The 19,636-nt window shown below is 33.7% G+C and overlaps 3 protein-coding genes and 1 pseudogene across 3 annotated transcripts; 3 read left to right on the top strand and 1 right to left on the bottom strand.

Annotated features, from left to right (window-relative positions):
* Nucleotides 1-22: 22 nt before the first annotated feature.
* LOC125208879 (dirigent protein 1 pseudogene) lies at nucleotides 23-2,561 on the top strand (annotated as a pseudogene).
* Nucleotides 2,562-3,755: 1,194 nt separating this feature from the next.
* Nucleotides 3,756-6,251, top strand: LOC125215120 (proteasome subunit alpha type-7). The gene is made up of 3 exons (XM_048116441.2): nucleotides 3,756-4,070; nucleotides 5,039-5,453; nucleotides 5,934-6,251. Exons 1-3 carry the CDS (start codon nucleotides 3,898-3,900, stop codon nucleotides 6,096-6,098), a joined length of 753 nt encoding a protein of 250 aa, XP_047972398.1. The 5' UTR covers nucleotides 3,756-3,897; the 3' UTR covers nucleotides 6,099-6,251.
* A 654-nt stretch (nucleotides 6,252-6,905) lies between these two features.
* On the top strand, nucleotides 6,906-8,383 carry LOC125214048 (H/ACA ribonucleoprotein complex subunit 2-like protein). Its single transcript, XM_048114906.2, has 4 exons — nucleotides 6,906-7,086; nucleotides 7,181-7,250; nucleotides 7,636-7,741; nucleotides 8,133-8,383. Exons 1-4 carry the CDS (start codon nucleotides 6,951-6,953, stop codon nucleotides 8,292-8,294), a joined length of 474 nt encoding a protein of 157 aa, XP_047970863.1. The 5' UTR covers nucleotides 6,906-6,950; the 3' UTR covers nucleotides 8,295-8,383.
* A 2,146-nt stretch (nucleotides 8,384-10,529) lies between these two features.
* On the bottom strand, nucleotides 10,530-12,146 carry LOC125214047 (myb-related protein 308). Its single transcript, XM_048114905.2, has 2 exons — nucleotides 11,666-12,146; nucleotides 10,530-11,211 (listed from the first exon to the last, which is right to left on the bottom strand). Exons 1-2 carry the CDS (start codon nucleotides 12,112-12,114, stop codon nucleotides 10,761-10,763), a joined length of 900 nt encoding a protein of 299 aa, XP_047970862.2. The 5' UTR covers nucleotides 12,115-12,146; the 3' UTR covers nucleotides 10,530-10,760.
* Nucleotides 12,147-19,636: the final 7,490 nt, after the last annotated feature.

Below are 19,636 nucleotides of genomic sequence, written 5' to 3'. Positions count from 1 at the left end.
ATGATAAGATAAGATGAGATGAAGTTGCCACAAAAGGTAAATAATTGTGTGTGGGTAAAGTAATTTTTATTGTATTTTAGGCCCACTTTCCCCCTACTATTCTTATTTTGGGTAAACTTTATCCTTTTCTTGTTTTATTTTTTTTTTATTAAAATGTCAATAAACTTCTCATTTATCCCATGATCATGATGATGACTCATATCTCAAATTTAAGAAATTACTAGTACATCTTTTTAATGTAATTTTCAATTATAATTACTCTTTATATATTTGGAGGAGGGTGGAGGAGTATTTGACTTTTTAGTTGGCAATTTCCATTAATGGTCTTATTCAAATATAAAGTACATGTACTATAATTCATGATTAATCAAAAATATGTAATGCACTACTAGTATTTGGTGGGGCCAGTGTCAAAATAATTTAGATATTATTTTAGTTGTGGTGGATTTGAAAAGGACAATGTTCCTTCCCCATTTATTACCCATAGATATTGACATTGATTTTATCACATGGAGGTCTTGGATGCTGTAAATAGAGTGAACTACGTAAACGGTATCTGATCTTTTACTTTCGCATATAAATGGTATCTGATCTTTATTTTATATTGTTTTTGGTAACTATTAATCACATTTTTGATACCTGATGCAATTTTCACCCCAAAATACCCTCTAAACAAATTCATTTTTCCATTGGTGTCATAAAGGATATTTTGGGCATTGACAAAACTAGTACCAAAAGTGATATTATACTATTATCATAAAGGATATTTTGGGCATTTCTCATTCTCCTCACTCTTTATACTATTATCATTAATCAATATTAATATTATTATTTTGATGTTATAATTTATAATTAATTTATTTTTTTTAATATCATATAAATAAATTTAATCATAATTATAGTTATAATTATATTTAATTATTATAATAATATTATTATGATAATAGTAAAAACTAGTAGTAATTAATAAATAATTATTATTATTTTATATTAAATTAATAACTAATCCATATAGTCTTAATCAAAATTTAAAATTGTGAATTGTATTGATAATGATAAAGAGTTGAATACTTTTAGTTAGGTATTTCAACCATAAAATGAGTATAAATAATCTAATTAAAACACTAAATAATTAGGTGTTTTGTTACTGAATGAATGCAATTAGATGTGTGTATATAACACTAGAAAGAAAGAAGAAAAAGAAGAGAAAAGAAAAAAGAGGAAACATAAGCTAAGGAAAAAAAAAAGAAAGAAGAAAGAAAGATAAAATACTACAAAGAAAGAAGAAAATGAAGAAAAAAGAAAGAATAATAAACTAAAGAAGAAAAAAAGAAATAAGAAAGGAAGAAAAAAAAATCACATATTTGGTTTTATTTAATTGAAATTTTCAAAAATATCCTCCATAACAAAAAAATCACATATTTGGTATCTAGGGTTATTTTTGTCATGGATACCAAAAACGATATAAAATAAAGATCATGTATCATTTATGTGCGAAAGTGAAAGGTTATGTACTTCACTCCTATAAATATAACCCTCCCTTTTATGACTTCCTTTCTAAGGAAATAGTTTAAACATCATTTCAATTTTTATGGTTTACAAATAATTGTTTTTACTAACTTATTTTGGACTTTTCCAATCAATGAAAAACGAATTATATTCTCCAACCTCTTCTTGATGAGCTAAATAGTATTTATTAAATTGTTTAATTGAGAAAGAGTATAATACTGCATTATTCCGAGTCAAATGTCCAACAATTAAAAAAGAGCAAACTCAACGGATCTAGATCTTAAATTATGTAAGAGTTGTAATGTTCTTGATCAGCTTTAAAGTCTAATATATTGTATTTTGGCATGAAAAAAATTAATTGATCTTCACCCTTTTCAAATCAATAGAAAAGAAAAAATAGCTGAAAAAGGAAGCCATGGGAAAACTTAACACTCTAATCCTAGTGATATTTTTGTCATCATTGTGGCTTCCGCCGCCGCAGACGGAATCAATGCATACCGGCGAAAAGAGGAAGGTCACGCGCCTCCGCTTCTACCTCCACGACTTCATCGGCGGGGACAGCCCCACCGTGTGGGCGGTGGCGCGTTGCAACCTAACCGACGTCCTCCCGTCCAAGTTCGGCAAGTTTCTCGTGCTCGACAACCTCGTGACCTCGGGCCCCGGCCTCGACTCCCCCGAGGTCGGGCGCCTACAGGGGACCGTGGGCCAGGCCGACCTTCACGAGAGGGCCCTCGTGATGGTCTTGAACCTCGTATTCACCAAGGGGGAGTACGAGGGGAGCACGCTCAGCATTCTGGGGCGGAACCCCCTGACCCATGAGGTCAGGGAGATCTCGATCGTGGGTGGCACTGCCGCGTTTAGGATGGCTACCGGTTATATTCTCACGAGGACTTATTTCATGGACCCCGCTGGTGTTTGTAATGTGTACGAGTACGATGCGGTTGTGTATCATACGGATCGTAATGTTTTGTTATCGCATTAGTTTTTTTTTTTTTTGGTTAACAATGTTGAGAACACTGTTGATTTACGGGAATTCAGGTTTGTAAATTCAATATTGTTGTACTCTTCAGCGTGACACATCGTGTTTCAAAATGAAATATAACTTAGGAATCATAATATTGTGCCTTGATAAGACGTTTTCTTTCTAATTAATATGTTAAGTATGTGGAGAACCACCACAATAAAATTTACATGTATTTTTTGGGGTAATTAGTTGATGTCTTGGCAAATGCATAAATACTTTTGCATGAGAATAGATGGCATATGGAGGAAAATCAAGCTTTACGAGACAATAGTAGTTTAATTCATAAAATTTTGGTAATCAGACAAAATTTGAAAACATAATATCAAATCACAAAATATATTTTTTCTGCCAATTATCTCACACAACATATAAAATAATATCTTTTGATAATAAACAAATGATATGTATTTTCAAATAAAGAATATTTATTTTACCAAAACCGAATTGTTTGAGTATCAAAAATTATCATAATTTAATGTATTAAATTGTTCGAAACTAATCAAAATTTAATACAAATTTAAATCATTATTATTCACTCTAGATTTTTGAGTTGGGCTACAAGGCCTTGTTTTAAAAACAAATTGGGCCATGCTAAGTTTCGATCAAAAAACGATGAATGGGCTAATTTGCTTTTATTTTGATGTGATTACAAAAATGCTTACATTTATCGAATCTCAACTTTTCTTTTTCAGTTTTAGAAAATGCCTTCATTTTCTTGTATACGTTATGCTCGCTCATTTATGAAAAATAGGACACATTATAAATTACATGAATTTTAATACGAAATTAGTAAAATAAGAGAAAAATAATGTTAGTGGAATGTGAGGTCCATATTATTAGTAAAAGAAAAAGGGAAAAAAAGTATGAGAAGTAATATTAATGGAATGTAAGGTCCATATTATTAATAAGAGAGAACAGAAAAAATAAGAGAAAAGTTGTTGAAAACTTTCACTTTTTTAAATGTGTTCTATTTTTTGTGGACAACCAAAAATGACAAATGCGCTATATTTTTCGTGGACTGAGGGAGTACATAGTTATAATAATAATAATAATAATAAATCTATAATAAATTTCATTATTTTCTCCTGAATGTTTAATTAAATATATAGATTATATTAAATCGCTACTACTATTATCACTTCTAAAAATGATATTCACCCAAACTCCGAAGTCGTTAACCAAAATAGCGATTTCAACACAACACAAACCTTTATTTCCCATTTATCGTGTCGCCCAAGCTCCGTTGAACTCTCTCTCTTAAAACTCCTTCAATTTCTTCCTCACTCCTCTTCGAATCACCAAAATCACACTACTTCGAAGCAGAAACGTAAAGAGATTCCGGCAGATCGATAGATTGTTGAGATATGGCGCGATACGACAGAGCAATTACTGTTTTCTCCCCCGACGGCCACCTATTTCAGGTGGAGTACGCTCTCGAAGCGGTGCGCAAGGGTAACGCCGCCGTCGGTGTTCGCGGCTCCGACACCATCGTACTCGCCGTCGAGAAAAAGTCTACTCCTAAGCTGCAGGATTCGAGGTTTATTCATTTTCTCTCCGCTACACGCGTGATTGCAGATCGGGAAATATTGTTTTCACTGTCGAGTGAATTTTTTGCGGTTTTAGATGTATCATGAGATCTATTTAGGGTTTAGGGTTTGCTATTCATATTTAATTTATTTCGTTTGTGTTTATGAGTTTTTTTTTCATAATTCATTTGCTTGCGGCTTTATGTATGAATTGCTATTTTTTTTTTCAATTTTTATAATTTTCTGTTGTCTGACTACGTCTTTCTTTGTACTGATTGTTCCATAGCTGTAGGGTAAATTCAATTCCGGATTGAGCTTTGTTCATTATTGTTGTGTCTCTAGCTTGAGTTTATCAGTTTAGTTAGTGTTCATTGCTGTGTCTGGTTAGGTTTGCCTGTTGATGAAAAGAAAATAATTTAAAGCTTGGTTTGATGTGTAGAATGACATAATGAACCGAGTTTTGTGATGTTTTAACTTTGGATTGTAGTGAGCTAAGAAAATGCCAGAGAATGCTTTTTTCCGAACTGGTTTTGCAAAACACAGAAGTGAACACGATGATCATATGATTTAGAGAGATGCTGATTGAATACTTGTGTGTGTTTAGAAAAGGGTCTTTGAAATGGTTGGCATTTTTTCCGAAAGAAAATTAACTTAATGTATGGTTCAGATTCTTCAGAACCATTTTGAGAATCAGTTGTATTCCTGAATGTTGTACTCCGTAGTCCATTTCTTCTCTCGCCATTCCCTGAGGTTTCTCTAGGCTAAGGTGATTGTATACTAGAAGAGAAGTTCTTATGTCTGTAGACTACGGATATTGTTTGTTAACCTGTTAAATTGTCTAATTTTGTTTACAAGTTACGAATCATCTACATGTTTTCTTTGCTGTTCCATTTTGAATCCAATATATCTGTACTTCAAATTTGGTAGGTTTATAAAGCCTATTTGCTGTTAATACCTACTTCTATTTGGCATCTCTCAGGTCAGTGAGGAAGATTGTCAACCTAGACAATCACATCGCGCTGGCATGTGCAGGCCTGAAGGCAGATGCTCGCGTTTTGATAAATAGGGCGCGTATAGAATGCCAGAGCTATAGGCTTACGATTGAGGATCCTGTAACCGTTGAATACATAACTCGTTACATTGCTGGTCTTCAACAGAAGTACACCCAAAGTGGTGGTGTGAGACCTTTTGGCCTTTCAACCTTGATCATTGGGTTCGATCCACATACGGGTACTCCAGCACTGTATCAGACAGATCCGTCAGGCACTTTTTCTGCATGGAAGGCCAATGCTACTGGGAGAAACTCAAACTCTATCAGAGAGTTTCTTGAGAAGAACTACACCGAAACATCTGGCCAAGAAACTGTGAAGTTAGCCATCCGGGCTCTACTTGAGGTATATTATCATTGAATCTCAAAATTTATTTCACTTGTGATTACCATGTTTGTGCTATTTCGCTACCAAGCATGTTATTCGTCTTATTCGTTCTTGACAATTGACATGATATTTTTCCATTCAAAGAGGTCCATAGGCATTCCTTTACTCACTAAATTGAACTATTGTGAATTATAATATGAGTGGTCTGTGAGGTATGATAAAACTAAATGTAGAATAGGTGTGTATGATTCGACTCCCATCCATGACACTGAGTGGATTCTCGAAGGCCAATTAGTTGTTCGGGTAAATAGCAGATTTCTGGAACTTGTGAGAGTATGCTGATTACATCTTTTCTGCAAACTGAGCAATATGATGGGGGTAAAATTACCTGCTTGGGATGTGTTTTCCGTAACTTGGTATTTTGGTAAGAATATCTACATACTGCAAATGCGTTGTTTGCTTACACGTCTAAGGATTTTTCTGTCATCTTGCTTGAAGGTTGTTGAAAGCGGAGGAAAGAACATCGAAGTTGCTGTAATGACTAGAGAGCACGGACTGCGCCAACTCGAAGAAGCTGAAATTGACGCCATAGTTGCTGATATAGAAGCGGAGAAGGCGGCTGCAGAAGCTGCAAAGAAGGCCCCGGCAACCAAGGAATCTTAAGTTCTTCTACTTCTTTTAAATGGTTCACATTATAACTTTTACGGACTTGTATTGCAGATTATGGTCTGTTGTTGCTTTATTTAAAATGATTCGTGCCAAGGATTATTTTTCTGCTTATGATCATTACTCGAAGGAAGAATAGTTTGATGTTCATCGATTTATTTCATGCTTTATATTCTCGTTCACTTAACCCTTTTTTTAACGTCCGTGCTCAAAAGAAATGTTTCTATTATGGAGGGAGTGTTTTGATTTCACTAGGGCGTGGAGAAATTTGTTAATCTAATACTCCCTTTTGTCAACTATTAACTGTTTTTATTTTGTTTGTCCATGAATAATTGTTACATTTGCTTTTATTGGTAATGATTATATTTTAGTACTTAGTTTTGTTTCACTCATATTTTATTATAAAATTATATTAATAGTAATATAAAAAAGTAGGATTAATTTTTTACTAATTTTTTCACTCATTTTTCATTATTGTACTTACAAATCCGAGAAATCAGTGTGAGACTCTTATTGGTGGACAAGTATTTTTTAAGAACTGCACCCCAATTAAAAAATGGAAGTTTATAATCCAAGGGGTGTGGTTGAGTGGCATGTGACTCGTCCATCTTTACAAAATCGAAGTTTATATACCCGAATAGTATAATTTTTTGACTTAGGTAAAAAAAAGAAATGTAAAGGATTATATAAAAATCCAATTTTCAAATACAAAATTAAAATGAAATAGACAAAAATGGAAAGGGCATTTCGGTCTTTTAGGTCTTTAATACCCACGCTGCTTAAACCTCACTCATAAAACCCTAGTTCCTCTGCTACACACACACACCCACACACACACCACACACAGAGATGGGAAGCGACAGCGAAGTTGAGAAATCTGCGCAGAAGGAGAGGGAAAAGAAGAAGATCTTGGCTCTCGCTCCCATCGCCAAGCCACTCGCCGGAAAGAAGCTCTCCAAACGCGCTCTCAAACTTGTTCGCCGAGGTTCAGTCACTATAATCGATCGAATTACATCTCTTTCTCCCGTTCAATTTTTGTGTTTCATTTCTGTAACCGTGTTTTTTGCTTGTGATTTCAGCTGCGGAGCACAAGTGCTTGAAGAGAGGAGTTAAGGAGGTCGTCAAAAGTATTCGCCGCGGAAACAAAGGGTATTTTGATTTTAGCTAGTTTTTCACGAGACACGCTTTTATTCTGTAAGGTTATCAATTTATTGAGCGTTAATTGTTGAAGTTTCAACTCTATTGTTGGAGGTTTTTATTCGTTTGTGGTGAATTTGGAAATTTGGAAATATTTCTTTGATAGTATAGAATCATGAGCTTAAATGAGCTGTTAGCGATTTTGGTTTATGAATGTGAATTATGTATGGAAATGATTTGTGATAGACTTGGCTTATCTTGTTGAATGATTGTTGTTACAAGATGTATGTATGCGATTATCCTGATATGTTTGCTTGATTAATTTATGGAGAAACCTGTTTATAGATTTTTTTGGTTTGGTTTGGTTTTCAAGCTGAGATTTACTCTTTTCTTGCAGAATTTGTATTATCGCTGGGAACATATCGCCTATCGATGTCATCACTCATGTTCCAATCTTGTGTGAAGAAGCTAATATACCATATGTCTATGTTACATCGAAAGAGGCAAGTTGCCTTCTCTTCTGTTATTCATGGTTACTTGTCCTGTTATCATCTTCGATCAACAGCCACACGGGCGTATTTTCACATCTGTTGAGCCAAAGATGTCTGGGAGCAGCTGTCTGTTTTGTACAAATCGAGTTTACGGGCAAGCATTAAGCTACCCCCTCGATCCTCTCGTTTACTGCTTATCTTGTTATGGCTAAATCTGTTCTATTTGCTTGATGTGAGTTGATTTTCAATTCACCACTGCCTTTTATTTGTGTTTGTTTGTTACCTTGATTCTCTACAATTGCGCAAAAGCTCAAACACTAACCACAGCTACATATATCTGTTGGGTTGATGCAAATGTTTGTTATAAATGGGTACTAATGATACAATGAACTGCTCATTTCAGGATCTCGCCAATGCAGGAGCTACCAAGAGGCCGACTTGCTGTGTCCTCGTGTCGACCAAGCCCGCCAAGGGAGAGATCGGGCAGGAGGAGCAAGAGAAGTTGAAGGGCGAGTATGATCAGGTTGCTTCTGACATATCAGAGCTTGCAAACACAATGTTTTGAGTTAGTGTACCAAATATTACATTATGATACTTTTATTAGGTGTTTTAAGTTAAGCTTTGAGTTAATGCATTTTTCCCCAGCTTCTCTCATTCTTTAGTTTCCAACTTCCTATATTATCTTAAATATTTGGTATGAAACCTACATTTTTATTGCTAATATGTCTTGTGAATATAAGTGTTTTATTAAACATCTATTATGAGTAATATTTAATAATTGTAAATCAAGTAGGTACAGTAAAACAGGTCCTGTTTGGGATAAACACTATTTTAGAAATGAGTAAAGGGATTGTTAGTGTACATATACAAAAATCATAAAATAGACATATTCAAGACTAGTTGTGTCCTTTACTCTTAATCAATTACTACTAAGTACTATTTGATATTATACTTCACATTCTTATCAAATGAAATTTGCATTCTTATCGGCAATGTTTTAAAAACCGGACCGGACTGGCCGGTTCGACCGCGAATCGGAAGGTAGTCCGGTCCGGTTTGCCTCTAAAAATCGTCTGTAGGTTGACCCGCCCAGAATCGGTAAAACCGACCGGTTAAACCGCTAACCGGAAACCGGTTTACCTCATTTAAATATTTAATTATTTATTAAAATAGTATATTACTTGGGTGGTGGGGCTATGCATTTAGATTAGGCGTCCCTTCCACTTCCCAAGTTGTGGGCCATTGCTTATGTATTTATTTGTCTTTTTGATTTTTGAACTCAATATTTATTGTAAATTCTTGATGCAGACTGTCGAGCATGCATGCCAATGTGTGGAAAAATACTTTAAATGCATTTGTGGCCCAAATCTTTTATTTTTGATATTTTTATAAGGCCTTTTTTATATTTTATTCACATATTTTATTATATATATTTAATATTATATAATATATATGTTTATTATATATTTCGGTTTAACCAGTGGTTCGACCAATGAACCGGTTGAACCAGTGAACCAATAACGACGCCGGTTCGCCGGTCGATTCGATTTTTAAAACATTGCTTATCGGCAACTCCTCAAAATAAATAAATAAGATGACACATACGTGTAAATTGATCACTCGACAACAAAATTTGTATTTTAGTCAGCAACTCTTCAAACATAAATACCATATAAGCATAAATCGATCACTTGAGAACAAAAAATGTATTTTAATTTTTAAGTGTCAACTCTGTAAGCATAAATAGATAAGATAACTAATCAAGGTGTGTCCTTGTTCCTCAATCAACTCTGTAAGACTCTCCCGACAAATTCCCAACTACTCAAATAATTTATATGGGCAAAATGACATAAAAATTGGCGGATAATAATAATAATAATAATAATAATAATAATAATAATAATAATAATAATAATAATAATAATAATAATAATAATAATAATAATAATAATAATAATAATAATCTCTCCGTCCCACATTAATGTCATAATTTGACATTTCAGTCAGTCCTATAATAAGAGTCACATTTCACTTTTATCATAAATGGTAAATAGACCTCACGTTCCACCAACCAATTCTACTCATATTTTATCATAAAATTAATATATTATAAGTGAGACTCATAGTTCACTAACTTATTTAACCCATACTTTTTTACATTTTTTAAAATCCGTTCTCACACACTTAATATGAGACGGAGGTAGTAATAATAAAGATTAGGAATTGAGGTGACAAGACAGCTACCATATATGGCGTGTAGCGGCCCACACTAATTTATGGGCTTTGATCATCAATATGGGCTTTCGGGTCCACTTTCCCTCATATCATACCAAACTTTCCAACTTCTTTAAAAATCAATTCAACTCTCTAAAAACTAGTACACGTATAGTGCGTGGTAGCATGGCAATCGTCAAACATATAGTACTCCTAGAATTTCATAGATAGGCAATCATTCTCAACAATTTACAATTTCATAGGCAAATATCCGCAATTATTTCATCTTCCATGGTGAAAAAATTCCTCATCCATCATAACCGTATCTACCTTCCGATAAACTAGAATCAAAGAATCAACATTTTTTACTCGGCGACATCACTGTCCACAAAAAAGCCCCTAACATACATATTCCATGAAAAAAAACTACTACTATGAAACTCAACCACTAGTGTTCAAGATCCAAATATTCTAGTAGTAAATAATTCTATATCACATGTTATAATTAATCAAAGATTCAAAATTCATTTTTGTCAAAAACCCCATGTTATGTTACAAAATTTCATTAAATTTTGGACCACCAAACTGGATAGAAGAAAACAACTGCAAATGGCTATTTAGTCTTACATTATTTATGTTCCACACCCACTTTCTGCACACACACACAAGAATAGAGCAAAATTTGTGCAAAATGTGCCTTAGAGCATGCGCAAAGGTGACTCGTATCGCGCGGTTTGGCCAATAACAGCGCGACACGCGGACTAAGTATTCTAGATTAATTTTTAACTACTATTACACATGAAAAAAAAAAGATTCTTCATTTCATCTCCAATCTTCTGTAATCCAAAACACCAGATTTCAAGCCAAGAAAATCATATCCAGAATTAGTAATATTCCCCTCTTTGCACCTGCAATCTTTGCTATTTTGAATGCCGGTACTACAACCGAAGCAAAAGGTACTACTATTCGTGCCGGTTTTGAAGGATTCTTGATTCTGATATGGAGGGCTGATTCTTAGATCAAGATTCAAATCTGGGCACCTTTCTCTAACCTGGCTACAACATTGACTCTCTTCTTTGACAATTTTTTCTATTTTTGATGGATTTGCTTCTCGTTGCGACGATGCTGCAGCTGAAGGCTCGCTGATGGGGCGGTGGCTCGTGGGATCGATTCCCTGGCTCACGAGTTTCCTCCTGATGTGCGTGTTCCAGTAGTTCTTGATCTCGTTGTCCGTCCTCCCGGGCAATCTCCCCGCAATAAGAGACCATCTGCACCACAAACTCATTATTAACAATCGAAACATTCATTCACCAAGGAGACAAAAAAAGTTCATTATGTACTCTCTCCTTCCACGAAAATTAGTCTTATCTTTCCATTTCGGACCGTCCAAAAAAAATACTCTCATACTACAAATATAGAAAGTTTTGTTTTCATATTATTACCCTCATATTCCTCCTTATTTACTAGTACATTCACCATATACTATGGTGGAAGTACATAGAGTTAATTAAAATTTTTATTTTATATACTAATATATTATCATCGAATTTTTGATATTTTGTATTGATCATTCTCCAAGACCACCTATCATCACAATAAAAAACACAAGATAATTATTTTCTCAAAATTACAAATTGAATTTCAACAAATTTCTAGGTCCGCCCTGACTACACACAAAAATCTTGACGATCGAAGGGCTAAAAACGAAGGAGATCGACTTACTTGTTGCCGAGGAGGCTATGGAGCTTGATGATGAGGTCGTCCTCTTCTTGGGTGAAGTTGCCCCTCTTGAGATCGGGGCGGAGGTAGTTGATCCAGCGGAGGCGGCAGCTCTTGCCGCAGCGGAGGAGCCCCGCCGCCTTGGGGAGGCTCCGCCAGCACCCCTCGCCGTGGGCCCGGATGTGCGCCACAAGCCGGTCGTCTTCCTCCTTCGTCCACGCGCCCTTGTTCGTGTGAGCCTTCTCGCAACAAGGAGACCTTCCCATTGCAATATCAAAAATATGAAAAAAACACACACTACAAACTAGTATTTTTTCCACTACTAAACCTATATATATAAAGAGAGGGAGAAGGTTTTGAGTTTTGACTATAGGAGAGAGAGGGAGAGAGCTTCTAGATGTGAGTTGGTGGGAAAGTTGGAGAGAGATGGAATGGGGTGGTGGCAATTTCATGGTGATAGGAACATCATGAATTGGAATTATAGTACGACAAGATTATTATGTGGTATAGGTGTGTAATGAAGTGATTTAATTAAATGGGGATGTTAAATTATCATGCAACAACCACCCCCTAACATGCAAATTATAAATTTGCCCTTGTCAATCATTTAAGTATTCTGGCATGTAGGCGGTTTTATACGTAGTACTTAATGAATGATGGGCGAATCATAGAAAAAAAACGGTGGATGCTCATAGTAAATAACAGTAAATAAACGGCACACAGATTAAGTGAGAAGTTTCTAACGACAATCACGAAACACACGACAAAGTATCCACCAACCAAGCGAACTGAATGGAAAAAATTGTCACGAAGGCAGGCGCACCCAAAAAAAACAAGCGACAAAAGTAAATGAAAAATCGAATAACCACGTAATCAAGAAACAGAAATCCACAGAGGTGAAAAACTACTAAGACCATAGTTTTGAATCCCTGGTTTTTTAGAATTTAAAAACATCCTATTGGCGTATCACTATTGAATTTGTTTTTTAATTTTTTGCAACTATTTCATGCATTAATCTTTTGCAACTATTTCATGCATTAAACACGTGATGTGGGAAAATAGGTAAGAAATTAGTGAGATATAATGTGAAATTAAGGTTTGGGTTAACGTTGTAGAGCATGTAATAAATATTGTGGTGGTTGTTGCACTTTATCTCTACTCACTTTACTTATATTAGGTGCAATATGCTGTAAAGTGTCATGATTTTGTGTGTGCGTGTGTGTGTGAAGAGGAGCTTCTAGAAGAGTTGGAGGTTTAGGGAAAAAGAAAGAAATGTGATTTGCTTTAACTTCCACTTAACTTTTCTATTTTTTTTATTTACCAAAAATGCTTGCCCCCAACCCAATTTGCATATGCATCATTTGATACCCACTATCAAATAACTCTCTCTCTCAAATATCCATCAATCAATTTGGTTTTGATGAGCGAGAGAGAGGCCCACTTTAGTAATTTCAAATAGATGTATTTACCTACTTTCTTGCCTTTTTCAGAATGTCTTGGCGCAAAAAATGGCTCCACATTTGATGTTGAATAATGGCACTCCATTTTCTAATTCATTTCCATACAAACATTATCTCATATTCATAAAGAAGACCAAAAAAAAAAGAAGAGAAATAGCCACTTTCAAGTCTTTCATACACATTTTGCTTTCATAAACTAACCCTACAAAACCAAACATTAACATCTATGCTCGCCAGCAGTGGCGGATCAAGGATTCGGAAACGAAGGGGGCGGAATATATAGTATTAGTTTGATTTAGTGCGGACATGGCTATTTTTTCCGTTGTTCGGGGCGACGCCGGAGGCAAACGGAGGGGGCGGACATGGTTATTTTACGTCCCGATAAGGGGGACATAGTCGCACGGAGGGGACGACCACCCCCTCCTGTCCCCCCTAGATCCGTCAGTGCTCGCCAGTCGCCCCCGCCCTGGTCGCCCAATCTTAATTATCGAATAGTAGTGCTATTTGATCATATTATGGTCGATCATAAAATATTTCTCTCAAGTTTAATAATTTTAGTATTCTATGTCATTTCCCTCTATATTACAATTACAAATATCTCTTTGTTATGGGTGACTATACAATGACCAAATACTTTTTCCGATAATAGAAAGTACTACCAAATTATAAACTTATTCATGAAGAAAGTCTAGCTAGTAGTACATGGTTATAGGGTAGGCAATTATTTGGTAAAATGCAAGATGACAACCAAACTCATAAAATCAAATGGATGTCATGTGCTTAGGTAGAGACACAACAAAATTTGTGGGGTTGTCCTAAAACAATTCTTACCTACCTCCTATCATATTTCTTTGCCCCCATGTGAGCCACTCCCCTATTTCATAACCAACTTCATCCAGCAAAAGTTTTCCCCATTATTCATGATCCTTCAACTTCAAATTTCGTTAGAATCTCCAATGTATCAATAAATTGTGTTAGATCGTTTGACTTCTGTACATAAGTCGATGCACATGTAAAAATCGAATGGCTCGAAACATCTTTAAGAGGAGCGACTCACCTAAGAAATCAGTAATGAATTAACAAATGTGGTAAAATTGGGAGATCAATAATTGTCACGATGCTTCAAAATAAATAAATATTTGCATGGATCTAGATTTGATTAATAAAGGGTTTGTCCATGATCCCATGTTGGATGAGTAGCAAGACAAGCAAACATCTTCCTTAAAAAATGTCCCCACTGCAATCGTATTGCCATTTTGCACAAAGGATTTTGCAATTTTTGTATAGAGTGGAGAATTTTATCGGTTTTTTATGTCTTACAAGATGCCGAAGTTAAAAAAGGTAATGAACAATATAATACCAAACCGAATATAAATAATAAAAAAGTAATGACTAGACAATAATAAACGCTCTATAAAAACTAGTCACCAAAAAAACAACGAACGGATATATTAAAATAGTAGTAATAGATTCAAGTGGGCAACACGCTTCATGTTATTATCCGTCAACTTCATCCACCACCAATACGGAATGGTTTTGCAAAACATACATAACACAACATTGAGCATCAATCGATCTGAAAAGAAAAAGAAATCCACAAAGGCATATAGTACTATAATATAAAATCCAAAATGGGCCAATAAATTCATGCAATTCTGTATATTTGATATTAGTTGTCACACGATAAACCGTACGCTATTTCCACGTGGTATACTTAGTTCATGCAATTAAATATGGATAGGAATAATTATTGGTTATGAAATGATTATGAATATTATTTAAAGATGAGAAGACATGCAACTTCAGCCTCCATGTGCAATCATAGGGCTTTCCATTTGATTAAAGTAAAATTTAAAATGGGAATTATATTTTACTTTTGGGGTTGGTTCGTGCAGGGGAATGATCAATTGCTAACTCATCATTTAATTGCTAATTACAACTAATTTAAGGCTATAGAATTTTAGAAAATGTGTGGTCTACAATTTGCCACGTGTAATTTTTGTTTTTATTAATAAAATAAAAAAAGATAAAAAAAATCGCCAAATTAGGGTTTTAGATGAAAATGTCAATATAGTGTTTCGAAAATATCAACACAATGCTTTGAGAATGTCAACACGATGCTTTAAGAATGTTAACCCATTGCTTATATTGACATTCTACATGTATTATATTGACATATTTTATATAGTATGTTGACATTTCTGCTTTACGAAAAAATTGAAAATTTTTCAATTTTTTTTTCAAATTTTGACGTCGGAACATATGCATGTATGATATCGTTGGAATCCTTATAAATTTATCTTTAATTTGATATATGATATATGAATTTAAAGTTTTGGGATTTTTTTTAAAAATTAGTTATAATTAAACATGTAGTTAATTGACATTAATACCCCTATTGATATTTTATGGAATTAATCATATTGCTTTATTGACGTTTTTTGTTGATCGTATTGATATTTCTTGGTTGATGATCTAGGCCCTTAATTTGAATATCTAATAGCTATTATTTAGTTGTAGTTAGCAATTAGGTATTGAGTTGGCAATATAACACTCCCCGGTTCATGTATTAGTATATAATTAGCAATTAAAATTGTCAAAATGGGCCTTAAATGGCCCGGCCCAATCAATTTTAGGGCCGGTTAGGCTCTAAGTGTACAAGGCACATTAAAATCAAGCTTTTAGGCCCGGCCCAGTGATCTGAAGACTGATTGGGCTTGGGCCAAGTCTTAACATTAAATATGGATTATTTTCTATTTATATATTTTACATTCTGCTTTAATAATAATTTATTCAGAGTGGTTATTTCTTATAGAAAGAAAAAATTGCGTTATGGGTGTAAAATTTATTTCCTTGCGTAAATAATGTATTTTCCATAAGAAATGATACACATTGGACTAAATAAAGCCCAATGTCATAGATTTTGAGCCCAGTTTATAAGTTCATGAGCATAAATATTTCATATAAACCCATTTTAATTACTGATGACCCAATGTATAAGCCCATTTTCTAATTTCAATCTATCCTAGTTTCTTGTGAATTTATCAATTTTTACTATAGTAATGTTACTGCCTCTAATAAAGAATCTTGACTTGACATGTTCGGATGACATGTTATTTATTTTTGAAAATTAGATTGTGCACGAGGGTATCATTTTCTTTTTATTACTCCCTCAGTCCCCCGGAAAATATAAACATTAGGTTCAACATAAGTTTTAATGTAATATAATTTTTTAGTTTAGAGAGATAGATAAAGGTTAATGTAAGGAATTTTAGTTGAGAGTGAGCTCCACTTCATTTATACTATAGTGTAATTGTCTAAAGTCTAAACTGTAAATAAAATGATGTGTAGGATAATGTGTTGTGTAACTATTTCAAAATTAGAAACTTCATCGTATTTTTTATGGCCAAACTTCTTTTCAGGGACGGAAGGAGTAATCTTACTAATCTAAAGTGACAGTTTGGTGAAAAGACAATTTTATCCTTTTTGGAGGGAAAATGTGAAGCTATTTTTGTTCACCCTTTTGGTCATTTTGTATAATGGCAGCCATTGGATAAAAAAAATTGCAGCTCCTATTGGCTTCTCAAATGGTCCAACCAAATGCAAACTTCTTGAAGAAGATTTAAAACACTTTTAAATAGATGGACTCGAATCTGCATTTTGTGGACTGATTTTGTGATTGTTGTATAGCAGGTTTGGTTCTGCTTTGAATCCGGCGACGGCTCCGGCGACCGTTGGCGGATGAGGCGACAGAGAGATGCCAGAGATGCAAAGGAAGCGGCGACGCTATGGGTTACTGCGGAGGCAGCGATGCAGGAGGGCCGACGGCGGCGGAAGCGGAATAAAAATAGAATCTCGATGAATAAAGTTGATCTAAACCAAATCTTGAGAAGAAGAAATTCAATCTACAATATAGATAGAACCAAAGCCGACGAGACATAGCGGTGGAACATTGAGGAAGGACGGTGGCTCGGCGTGTGAGGGCGGTTGGGCAGCGGCGAGGCGCGACGGGTGACGAGGCAGGGAACGGCGGCCGGGGAGCTATGCAGCGCGGCGGATGTGAAGGAAGCAAGTGGGTGGCGAAGCACGGCGGTGGACCGCGAGGCAAGGCGTGCCGATTGAAGTGTGTCGTCTAGGCAAGCGGAAGGAGGCAGGCGGTGGGGGCGGCGGTGCATGGTAGGGCAGGGAGTAGAATAGCGTTGAGGGGGAGAGAGAGAGAGATGATTCAAGGTTTCATGGAATATTAGTTATTGTATACTAATTGGGCTCTAATTTTGGGCCTTTAATGTAGCTTATAATTTGGGTTCTAATAGTGTAGTGTAATACATAAATAATATTCTTTTCAACAAAAATAGAATTTGTGTTAAACTCTATTATTATTATTATTATTATTATTATTATTATTATTATTATTATTATTACAATAAATATTTTTCTCTCATTTTTGTTCTCTACTATATTTTATTTATTTCACTCATATCAGATTTAAAATTGTAGTATAAAATTGTTTGCCAATTTAGAGATGCTTCACAAGCTAAACAATATTACTAAGATTTTAGATTAAATTACAGAATAAGATTAAATTATACAGTATATATTTAAAGTTAAACTTAATTTATAAAGTGTGTATAACTTCTTAATATAGAAAAGTGTAAATTGTTACATTATTCAAAACAACAAAGATGCATAAAATATTATCTATATTTTAAGTGATACTTACTTTTTATACGTATATGTGGCAGAGAGTAAGAAATTTATTCTCTCTAATATCAAAAACTCATTTAGTCTCTGACTGTATATCAAGTTATGCTATAGTTTGAAATTAAATAGAAGAAATAAATAATCAACTGATTAGATAATACAAATTTTCTAACTTGACTTCTCAATGAAGTCTTCTAAATTCATTTAGTCTTTGACCATGTATAAAATGTGATTATTGGATAGTACTAATTTTCTAACTTGACTTCTCAAAGAAGTTTAAATTTTTATTATTTAAATTATTCATATATTTAATGTGGACATGTTTAATAATTTTTGTAATTAAGCTATTAAATTTATATATTGATTTACCTTTTATTTGGATTAATGACTACCATAGCACTGTCAATAAACATTTTTACTCACATATTTTCTTTATTTATAATATATGTCTTATTCTAATTAACTCATATTCTTTTATCATAGTTACATATTTTCTTTTTGTCATTAATTTTTATTGTTTTTACTCTCTTAGATTATAAATTAAAATTATATAGATATTTCATTCATTTGGGAGTAGTAAATTCTCCAATTAGAGTAAGACAAGTTAAGTATATTTATGTCTTTTAAAATTTTCACATTGCTTTGAATTCATAATTTCTTTATATTTATTATGTTTTGTATCTATTATTTGAAATTTTGATGTCCTGTGCATAGCACAAGTGTTAATACTAGTATAATACTGAATAATAGAAGTAATAATCTAAAAATAATTAATTAGTAGTACGACATTACATTGATATAAAACTCTGTGACTAAATAAATAAATAAATATAAATTTGAGACGGCGACAATAAGGGTTAGGTGAGGTGACAAAGGACTATGGGGGAATATGTGACGGCATGGAGGAGGGAGAAAGACAAGGACGGCGTGAAGGAGCATGGAGGAGGCGGCAACAATGTAAGAGGTGGCAACAACGAGAAGGGAGTAACCATATTGGAATGTGCGCGCTTGAGTGTGCATGCACATGAATCCTTGTCTATATAGTCATACTTACTATGTCTCATAAAAATAAAGAATTTGAGAATGACACATGTTTCAATGCACAACTAATAAAATTGGAGAAAAATATATTGTTATTTAAGAATGAGTCAGATGCATTAAAAAGAAAAAACTTACTTAGAAATAGAATGGATTAATTTTGAGAGACATATCAAATTAACAATAATAAAGCTGTGCCAAAAATGGTTTGCATAATAGTATTAGATCATTAACCCTACATTATTATGTGTATATTAAAAAAATTAAATACGTATACATGTAGTAGTATTAAATGTATGGCAGATATGATACACATAATATTGTATCCTATCAATAATTTAAAAATAATAATTATATTATGGCATAATATTAATATCAACAAATCTATGTGACCAAATTTTGTACAACCAAAATCTAGTTTATTTGATCAAAAATAGGTTTATTTATGCATTTAATTAAAATATTTAAATGCATATATAATACATGGAAAGTGCATAATATTGTGGTCATATATTTATAATTTTTGTATAAATTTTTTATTTTTTTAGAACCATAAATATAATTAGTGCATACTTTAATTTAAATATTAAAAATAATAGAAAGAAAATTCAAATATAAATATAAAAAATAAGATTAAAGGCTAATAAGTCTTTTTAATTTATCCACTTACTATATTTATAATTTTAATATATAATTAATCCATCAAATAATTAATATAATCTTATTTTGGTTGTACAAAATTTGATAGTTTATCATTACCTATTAATATATGATG

The sequence above is a fragment of the Salvia hispanica genome, chromosome 3 (genome assembly GCF_029641045.1).
Source record: "Salvia hispanica isolate PSC_SH4W2 chromosome 3, Shi_PSC_v1, whole genome shotgun sequence".
Lineage (NCBI taxonomy): Eukaryota > Viridiplantae > Streptophyta > Magnoliopsida > Lamiales > Lamiaceae > Salvia > Salvia hispanica.
The sequence above is the reverse complement of the archived record's forward strand: the minus strand, read 5'-3'. Positions and strand labels throughout refer to the sequence as shown.

Bases quoted from the DNA above. Each gene is read 5' to 3' on its own strand.
- LOC125215120 (XM_048116441.2), top strand. From the start codon at position 3,898: ATGGCGCGATACGACAGAGCAATTACTGTTTTCTCCCCCGACGGCCAC. The intron at 4,071-5,038 runs GTTTATTCATTT...GGCATCTCTCAG, and splicing joins CCTAAGCTGCAGGATTCGAG to GTCAGTGAGGAAGATTGTCA. The intron at 5,454-5,933 runs GTATATTATCAT...TCTTGCTTGAAG, and splicing joins CCATCCGGGCTCTACTTGAG to GTTGTTGAAAGCGGAGGAAA.
- LOC125214048 (XM_048114906.2), top strand. From the start codon at position 6,951: ATGGGAAGCGACAGCGAAGTTGAGAAATCTGCGCAGAAGGAGAGGGAA. The intron at 7,251-7,635 runs GTATTTTGATTT...CTTTTCTTGCAG, and splicing joins ATTCGCCGCGGAAACAAAGG to AATTTGTATTATCGCTGGGA. The intron at 7,742-8,132 runs GCAAGTTGCCTT...TGCTCATTTCAG, and splicing joins TCTATGTTACATCGAAAGAG to GATCTCGCCAATGCAGGAGC.
- LOC125214047 (XM_048114905.2), bottom strand. From the start codon at position 12,114: ATGAAATTGCCACCACCCCATTCCATCTCTCTCCAACTTTCCCACCAA. The intron at 11,212-11,665 runs GTAAGTCGATCT...TTTGTGGTGCAG, and splicing joins CATAGCCTCCTCGGCAACAA to ATGGTCTCTTATTGCGGGGA.